The sequence below is a fragment of the Genypterus blacodes genome, unplaced genomic scaffold, assembly GCF_046128005.1.
Source record: "Genypterus blacodes isolate CSIRO-AG114 ecotype Tasmania unplaced genomic scaffold, CSIRO-AGI_Gbla_v1 ptg000109l_1, whole genome shotgun sequence".
Classification (NCBI taxonomy): domain Eukaryota; kingdom Metazoa; phylum Chordata; class Actinopteri; order Ophidiiformes; family Ophidiidae; genus Genypterus; species Genypterus blacodes.
Window position 1 is genome coordinate 97,672 of NW_027466913.1, and position 9,946 is coordinate 107,617.

Here is a 9,946-nt window from a genome sequence, read left to right on the forward strand (position 1 = left end):
ATAAAACTAATAGTACACACACACGCCGGCAGCCGCTTGTGTGTTTGTAGCTTCCAAACATTCGCCACATTTGTGCAAGAGTTCACTGTTAAAACATAGAAAATGCCTTTCAAACTTTGCACCATGTGCAAACATCTCACAAGTCTAGAATTTCATTAAAGCGTCTAAGGATACATAAAGGGCTACCACAAAAATCCGAGCTAACTTAGCTACTGTCAGCCTAGTCACATGGCATTACAGGGTACATACAGGGTAATAAGGCCACAGAGTTTACTCCACTTTAACACAACTTTAATCATCACCTAGCAACCACATTAACAGATAAAAAAGCTGTGTCCCCTGGCGGTGGCGCTGCAAATAACAACAAAAAATATAAATAACGACAAACATAATCATATATAAATTCATAAAACATACATAACATATATAAACGTGTATATATATATATACATATATACATATATACATATATATGTTTTTTATCGATTGACAGCCCTAAGTTATATATATATAAATTATTTATATTATATAAATTATTTATATATATATATATATAAATTATTTATATATATATATATATATATATATATATATATATATATATATATTAGGGCTGTCAATCGATAAAAAAAAAAATTAACTAATTAATCGCAAATTTCTGTAATTAATCGCGATTAATCTATCAATAAATTAATCGCATTTTTCTACTTAAGACTGAACCTTATAATGAATATTCTTTTTATGTAAAATCCTCCAATGAATGTAGAATAAACACAAAGAAAGTACATTTAAATTCAAAAAACATTTTAATGGCTTAAGGTGCACATATGCACAGTGCAAATACAAAAAAGAAAGGAAAGTTACAGTTGAAAGTTCAGGGGGTTGACAGGTACTTGCATGCAATGGATGCCAGCCTGGCATGTGCTCCCTCTGTCTTTGACCACCTTTGTAGTGGACACCGCTCTATGCCCGTTTTTGACACTGCTTTGAGCATTCCTCCTCATCATCTGTATCTGAATCAGAAGAAAACAGCAAGATGGACATCCTCCTCTTCGTTGGCGACGGCTCCTCTGTTGTCTCAGCAGGTGGTTGTTGTGCACGTGCTCATCACCAGGTCACGTACTGAAGCCCACACCTCACTCCTTTCATCTTTTGGAAGGCACTTAAGGTCTTTAAACCTAGGGTCAAGGGCAGTAGTGATCTTCAGCCATTTGAGGTTGGTGCTATCCTTCCGTTGAGCTAGGTCTGTGGTAAAGGCCTTCTTGAACCTCAGAACACAAGCGGGATCATCGTCTGAGGGCTCCATAACTCTGAACAAGTGGCATAAGGCTGGCAAGACCACTGAACAGGAGACATACTCAATCACTGATGGGGTGTGGTACACCTCAGGGGGTAAACAATTTTTTATCTTACTCCTCCCAGTCTTACCCACGCTGTGACCTAGTACCCGGGACATGCATGGTTTTGTTGGTTCATGGGACACAGCACAAATAATGATCCATAAATGACAGAAATGAGAAGACATTTTTCCACCGCACTAAAATAAATCAAATGATTTACACTATTCTTTGCAAATTTCAAAATTATGAAATTGTTTCCTACTTTGCTTTCCAGACACCTTCTGGACTAATCCACAATATCGGGTCACAATTGGAAAATTACGCGGTAAATGTGCTGGGAAAGCGAATGTAAACAACATGCTGGTGTCTCTCATGCAGAAGCCAGACAAGAGAAACAGGCGCCTGGTCAAAAACCTCCACATTGGATTCACTGTGTTTGAGGTAAATACTACTGTTTATTGTTTCCATGAAAGGATGTGGGCAACTTTGACTGGGACTTCCATGCACTTTGAAAATAGCCACAAATAAGTGAAGCGCAAATGCACCTGTGTTGTACACATTTTTTTTAAAATGTGGAACCCAAAGAAAGAATAAAGACTGGACCTCTTTGAAGGAGTCTGAAGGAGTGGCAGAAATGCGGTTGTGCTGCCAAATAACAACAAAACATATAAATATAAATAACAACAAATATAAATAACAACATATATAAATTCATTGTTCATTACATCATCGAATACATTCATAAAACATACATAACATATATTAAGGTGTCGGCACTTAATGCCGCTGCTTCGGCAGCCCTTGCCGCCCTGATGGCGTCCTCCAAAGAAGCCATCGGGGCGGCTCCACCACGCCCTCTCCCTCCAGCGGCTCCTCCTTCCTCCCCAGAACTCATGGCTTTTGGGGGAAAAACAAAACAACAGTTGTATATACTTGTGATATTATTGTAAACCCATAAACTATATGAGGATATATGCAAAGGTAAACAATGAAATACTTTTAACAATTTACTTGAAAGAAGAATGGAAAAAAAGTTGAGAGTGACATAAACACAATATATAAATATGAACACAACATTTAAATATGAACAAGTTTAAACCTATATTTAAGCCGGCATAACTGGTGGTGGTGGAGGTGGTTGGAGTGCGAGCTGCTGAAGCGCTGCCGGGATTTGTCCCATGCTGCGGGACATGCCCTCCAACACCCTCGCGACCCATAATGCTGCTGCTTCGGCAGCCCTTGCCGCCCTGATGGCGTCCTCCAAAGAAGCCATCGGGGCAGCTCCACCACGCCCTCTCCCTCCAGAGGCTCCTCCTTCCTCCCCAGAACTCATGGCTTTTGGGGAAAAACAAAACAACAGTTGTATATACTTGTGATATTATTGTAAACCCATAAACTATATGAGGATATATGCAAAGGTAAACAATGAAATACTTTTAACAATTTACTTGAAAGAAGAATGGAAAAACAGTTGAGAGTGACATAAACACAACATATAAATATGAACAAGTTTAAACCTATATTTAAGCCGGCATAACTAACTAAACTATCTAAGCCTTAGATAGTTTAGTTAGTCTAAGCCTTAGATAGTTTAGTAAGTAATGCGGCTTAAATATAGGTTTAAACTGGTTTAAACTTGATGTATGATGATTTTACAGCAGTTTGTATGTGCGTGGCTTTTTCTGCCACGAAGGTGTCCGACGTTAGTAAGGGCATAAGGGTTAAAATGATAGGGGTTTTTATATGATTTTGACCCAGGAATTGAAAAGCTCAATCTACTCACAGTCAGCCGGAAATGGTTCTTTTGTTTTGTAGATGGTTCTCTTCGTGTCAGGTCTGTGGAGGAACAGCACAGAAAAGATTAGACAGCAGTCACTGTGTCATTAATGGACCTGTCACTGTGCACCTGGGGGGAATACATCCAATAAAATCAAGGAGGTGAACTCCACAATTACAAACCGGAATTCAAGTTTAATCAAATGGGACGAGAGCATGGAGAGCATAACAGTTTCTCCTTGACCTGACTGGACAGTCTGCTAAGGTGGTGAAGGAGCACAGATAATCTCAGTTTATTGACAAAAAGTAATTAAAGTAACCCATTGGTTTGTTTATCTGAACACAGATTACTAAGTGCTCTATAGAATTCCATAAAAAAATAGATACACTCATTACTCACGCACGCACACAATTCCAAACAGTCAAAAAGTGTTTTAACAGGTTAGCTACCTGGTTAGTAACCTAGCCGCGCAAGCTAATTAGCGTTTAGCTGCTGAAATAGCGTTAAATAGCCGCTAATTAGCGTTAGAGTTCTGTGATGTTAAACTCCGACTCACAGAAGTTGAGCACTACAACACGCAGCAGAGCATATACAGTTTGTCATGGAGTTATTGGTTCTCTCAGCCATAACAAAATATGTAATCAAAGGAAACACTCACCGTTATTTTGTTGAAACTTGTACCTCAAGACAGAAAATGGCTGATTCTTTGCGCTTGTTTGAGAGAGAGAGAGAGAGAGAGAGAGAGAGTGAGCGAGGGAGCGCGAGCGTGACGAAGACAAGGAGGTCTCAATCAGATCAAACTTTCATTTTATCTGCCATTTTGTTTTTGTTTTCCTTTCTTTTGTCAGATTTCATGTGAGAAAGTGAATTTTGGTTTAGTTTGATGTCATTTAGTATTGACGAGTGTAACCAGGTTAAAATTGTAAATATGTTTGGTTTGAAATTTCACCAAATCTTTGATCGATGTCTGGTTATTGTTGTTGTTTTGGTTTTTAACGTATTAAAGCTTCAGCTGTGCTCTGTGGATCTCGTCTCATTTCTGATGGCGACTCAGACTACCTGAGGCTTTAGAGGACCTCAGCCAGGTCCTGCAGAGGGTCCAGAGTCTCCAGGGAGCCACCGTGCACCAGAGATCATAGATTTATGTTCCACAGTTCATGTGTCCAACTGGACTGGACAGTCTGAAAGGTGGTGAAGGAGCACAGATAATCTCAGTTTATTGACAAAAAGTAATAATAGTAACCCATTGGTTTGTGTATCTGAACACAGATTACTAAGTGCTCTATAGAATTCCATATTAAAAAAAAGATACACTCATTACTCACGCACGCACGCACACACAATTCCAAACAGTCATTCCAAATGTTTTAACAGGTTAGCTACCTGGTTAGTAACCTAGCCGCGCAAGCTAATTAGCGTTTAGCTGCTAAAATGGCGTTAAATAGCCGCTAATTAGCGTTAGGGTTCTGTGATGCTAAACTCCGACTCACAGAAGTTGAGCACAACAACACGCAGCAGAGCATATACAGTTTGTCATGGAGATATTGGTTCTCTCAGCCATAACAAAATATGTAGTCAAAGGAAACACTCACCGTTATTTTGTTGAAACTTGTACCTCAAGACAGAAGATGGCTGATTCTTTGCGCTTGTTTGAGAGAGAAAGAGAGAGCGAGAGAGCGAAAGAGCGCGAGAGCGCGAGCGCGACAAAGACAAGGAGGTCTCAATCAAACCAAAGTTTCATTTTATCTGCCATTTTGTTTTTGTTTTCCTTTCTTTTGTCAGATTTCATGTGAGAAAGTGAATTTCGGTGTAGTTTGATGTCATTTGGTATTGACGAGTGTAACCAGGTTAAAATTGTAAATATGTTTGGTTTGAAATTTCACCAAATCTTTGGTCTAAAATGTCTGGTTATTGTTGTTGTTTTGGTTTTTAACGTATTAAAGCTTCAGCTGTGCTCTGTGGATCTCGTCTCATTTCTGATGGCGACTCAGACGACCTGAGGCTTTAGAGGACCTCAGTCAGGTCCTGCAGAGGGTCCAGAGCCTCCAAGGAGCCACCGTGCACCAGAGATCATAGATTTATGTTCCACAGTGCATGCGTCCAATCAGGAGCACAGAACTTTGATATGTCTGGTCGGTCTTGGTTTGTTACTCGCAGGTTTTTATGTGGTGGATTTCTTGAACACAGTGTGACGCTACAGCAGGAACAGGAGTATGAACGGGAAATGACAACAGCAAGCAGAAAGAAATTAAGACACGAGTGTGTTACTGTTTATTCGGTAACGCTACATCACTATCTGACCTCTGGTCGCCATGTTTGAACGGCCGCCCTGATTTATTTTGACTTTATTTACTGGCGCTTTTATTTTGAAAGCATCGTCCAGAAGTGACTTGCCGTGTTGTTGTTCTGTCACGTGTTTAACCCACGTATAGCGCAACATAACGCCACGCTAATGTTTAACACACGAAACTCCTGAATGCGTCTGAGTCCTTCATCGTTTGTTGTCCTGACGAGAAACTTTAAATAAACGTAAGTAAACATTTATCTTTGCATATTTACGATCATTTACGAGCTTCTGTGCTTCGTCCTAAGATGCGCCGGTGCAGCGCTGTCACGTTAAAGTCCGTTTCTGCTTTTGTTTTAATTTATAACACACCTCAGATGATTCATTATATTATTTTTGAACTTTTCTGTGGGTGTTGCGTAACCAGCTCAGTTGTTTTCCTTACAGGTCCCGTGTTGATCTCTCTTCGGCTCTCTGTCTCCTTAGTTGACTCCTTTATTGCATTAGTAAAGGTACGTAAATGTTTGTTATCATTTATTTATCATATTGTTGTTAGTGTTATGAATAGTTATCACGAAGAAAAGCTTTACTCTTTATCATCACGGCTTTATCATCTCAGCAGAAAGCATCAGTGGACGCTTCAGAAACTCGTGCTTTCACAAAACCCCCGATAGAGAGCGGTAGCGGGCAGAGTTCATCAAAGGTCTGACATTGATCATAAAGTCCGCGGTGTTTGCAGTATTGTGCTTAATGTACTCACATGATTGAACGCGCCCTTTACGGGACAAGATGAATTAACACTAGAAGTTCATTTTCATATCCAAGGTGCTTCAAAGTGCTTTACATAAATCACAACAAAGCCAATTAAACAGGAAATTAAAACACAGGGCGATTCAAAGGCATTGGAAAGTGAAATGAGACGCCACAGAAATGTTCTGATTCACAAAGTGATGCTGGAGTGAAGAAGCTGCACACTTCTATCTCCTCTGTCTTCTGTCCGGTCTGTGTTTCTGTCTCAGGTGCGTCATGTCGGAGCATTTCCACCTCAACACACCTCTGCTGGAGAGCGCCGGCATGTCCAAACGGGTCGGAACCACCGTCTACCTGAAGATGGAGAGCTCACAGCCCACCGGATCCTTCAAGATCCGCGGCATCGGACACCTCTGCCAGCAGGTACCGGCCCGGATAGACTCCTGGTGCTGACTGCTGATACAGTATGAACTGAGAACACTCACCTTCATTCAACCTTCATCATGACCTTCCAACTCGCCACAAAGTCCAAAGGAGTCACCTGTGCTTCAGGTGAGTTATGCTCTGATAAACTCTGTGTTCAAATGCACAATATAACACACAATCAGTACAGCCCAGTCTCATCTGCAGTGTCATGTTGTGTTATTCTGTGTCCTCTTCTAGGTGGTAGTGCCGGGCTCGCTGCATCCTTTGTAGCCAGAAAAATGTGTCTGCCAGCCACTATAGTGATTCCCACCTCCTCTCCCCAGCTGGTGGTCCAGAAGCTCCAGGATCAAGGAGCTACTGTCAAAATTACAGGCAAGGTGAAGTAAGCTATTACACGTGTAAGTAAGCTATTCCACCTGTTACAACTAATCAGTTGAAACAGGTGGAACACAAGAAATCAAATGTTTGCTTTCTTTTCTTCTGCTGCAGGTGTGGGATGACGCCAACACTGAGGCTCTCAGACTGACGGAAATTGAGGGGCTAACTTATATTCCTGCATTTGATCACCCGCTGCTATGGTACACACACACACACACACACACACACACACACACACACACACACACACACACACTCCTTTTATTAATAAGTATAATACTTACTTCCCTGTACTTAAACCAAACCCTCTCTGTACCTTGTTCCCAACACACACACACACACACACACACACACACACACACACACACACACACACACTCACTCACACACCTCAGGCAGGGTCATGCCAGCGTCATCACAGAGGTTGCGGCCTCCCTGGGCCCCACAGTGAAGCCCGGGGCTGTGGTGCTGTCTGTGGGGGGAGGGGGGCTCCTCTGCGGGGTCGTCCAGGGCCTGATACAGGCAGGCTGGGCCGACGTGCCGATCGTCGCCGTGGAGACGGTGGGGGCCGACTGTTTCAATGCAGCAGTAAAGGCGGGGAAGGTGGTCACCCTGGATGACATCACCAGGTCAGAGGACTTCAGCTTTCTTGAATATGTCAAAGTGTTTTCAGCAAACATCTTCACCTCCTTCTGTCCGTCTTCACTCAGTGAGGCCAAGTGTCTGGGATCAAAGACAGTTTGCACCAAAGCCTTTGAGTACAGCCAGAGCAGTGAGCTGAACATCATATCTGAGGTCGTCACCGACCTGCAGGCGCTGCACGCCGTGGAAACCTTCCTAGGTCAGACCTTCATTTATTAGATTTGAATCTATCTGTGCATGCTTTGGTCTTAGTGATCTCTATGCTCATGGTGTGTGTGTGTGTGTGTGTGTGTGTGTGTGTGTGTGTGTGTGTGTGTGTGTGTGTGTGTGTGTGTGCTCCCAGATGAGGAGCGTGTGTTGGTGCAGCTGGCGTGTGGAGCCGCTCTGGCAGCTGTGTACAGTGGAGTTATCCTCAGATTACAGGAGGAAGGTAAACACAGACTAAGTCACTTACATTTGAACATTCATTTCATACTAACTCATCAGCATTAATAATAGTTTCTCTCTTTCACTTCTGGCATATTAAACTTTATAGATTATACATTTTCCTCAAAAACTTCTTTCCTTCTAGGTCGCCTTCCAACCCCTTTGCGCCCCCTGCTGGTGATTGTGTGCGGTGGCTGCGGCATCGACATGAAACAACTGGCTAAGCTCAGAGAGAAAATACACACTTAAAGTGTGTGTGTGTGGGCTAATAAGAAATCAATAACTGTATTAATTTCATGAACTATTTTAGATGCAATCATTAGGAATCACTGCAATGAAAATGAAAATTGAAATTGTTGCAGATTGCAGTGAAACTCACTCATATTCTTATGAACGTTTAAGACACTGTCTTTTTGTTCACTTACTTGATTTGTCCACATGGTGTCGCCCTTGCTCGTCATTCATAACACAGACTACAGTACAGTGCGTTCCCATACCTGACCTGTATATTGACTAAGGCCGAGCCATAAGGGGTAATGGATTGATAGATTGATTGATAGTCAGACAAGTCATTTATCATTCTATCCGTTTTGCTTAATTAATCCTCTATACATGTCGGTAATCATGCATCCATATGTGTTAGGCTAAGGAGGAATTACTATGGAAATGGCTCCTCTGTGTTCTGTCTGAGCTGCAGAGCCTGCAGGGGAGCGATCACACACAGGCTGAGTACTGAAACACAGGGGTGAACTGATTGAACCATAGAAAAATGCATTCAATCAAGCATTTATAGGATCTTTATTATAAACAACATTCCAATAGGGAATCTATTCTTTTATTTCAAATTCAATTCATATATATGTGATCAATGTTGATGTCAGAGTCAGATTGGATTCTATATTTGTTTTTCTTGCTCTCCAAATATAAAGAATTAAGTAACAAAATCACAGGAAGTGGAGTCTTAAAGAGATTTCTTCTAGATGACATCCCATAATGCTTTGTAGTGTGTGGGAATGGCACAGTAATAATAATACAACCCCCCCCCCCCCCCCCTGTATAAAAATGATCTCCAAAATGTCCCATATTTGTATGAGCAATGTCATGTAATATGTTTGCTTCAATAAAAACAAATAGCAAAAAAAATGAATGGACTGAATTCTGTCTTTAGTCTTTGTCACTTTCAGGGATCTTTGAATCAGTCGGAACCTACGCTTACCGGGATTCTGACGGTTCTGTCCGCCACAGCATGAAACCAGACCCGCAGAAGGCATCAACAGGACGGAACACGGAGGTAGTTCTTAGCTGCTACCTTAACCGCGCTCCAACTAAAAGGAGACAAAACTTGACATTGGTTCGTTTTCTCTGTTAATAAAGTCATTCATTAGTAGATTCACTGACTGGTAGTTTACGTTATGTGGTGTTGAACATTTAGGTGTATTAGTCATCTGCTGATTTGAATTAACATTTAATGACCAAATAATACAAACAAGAGGATCTGTATTTGAGTTATTGATTCGTCTTATTTCTGAACCTAAAACCGTGACTTCATCCCTGAGTCAGCGTCTTTAAAAGTCGATTTTAATCCTCCTTACAGGACGTTTGGACCATGTGGTTCCTTTTGGAGGAGTGAGACCCTGATGAAGATGAAGATTGAAGTCATGAACCTGCATGAAGGTGTCTGAGTCTGATCAAACAGGTGAGAAACAGGTAATAAAAACCAAAGCTGTGGAGTTTGAGTGTTTTGAGTAGAATGATTAAAAGACTTAAATGTTTTCAGTTTAACCCTTATGCCCTCCTCTGGTATGTTTCCCCCCTATTTTGTCTTTTGATTTGGGGAAAACTTTGGCTGTGTTACAGCTTTTGGCATGAATTTTTGCAAGAACTTTTATTTAAGTCACATTTTTTAAAGTTGTCTTTTTTTAA

General features: G+C 41.3%; 1 protein-coding gene across 1 annotated transcript; it reads left to right on the forward strand.

Annotated features, from left to right (window-relative positions):
• Window positions 1-5,525: 5,525 nt before the first annotated feature.
• On the forward strand, window positions 5,526-9,102 carry LOC143008988 (serine dehydratase-like). Its single transcript, XM_076160977.1, has 10 exons — window positions 5,526-5,646; window positions 5,849-5,913; window positions 6,421-6,571; window positions 6,664-6,703; window positions 6,815-6,954; window positions 7,067-7,155; window positions 7,351-7,584; window positions 7,666-7,796; window positions 7,941-8,027; window positions 8,169-9,102. Exons 3-10 carry the CDS (start codon window positions 6,428-6,430, stop codon window positions 8,270-8,272), a joined length of 969 nt encoding a protein of 322 aa, XP_076017092.1. The 5' UTR covers window positions 5,526-5,646; window positions 5,849-5,913; window positions 6,421-6,427; the 3' UTR covers window positions 8,273-9,102.
• Window positions 9,103-9,946: the final 844 nt, after the last annotated feature.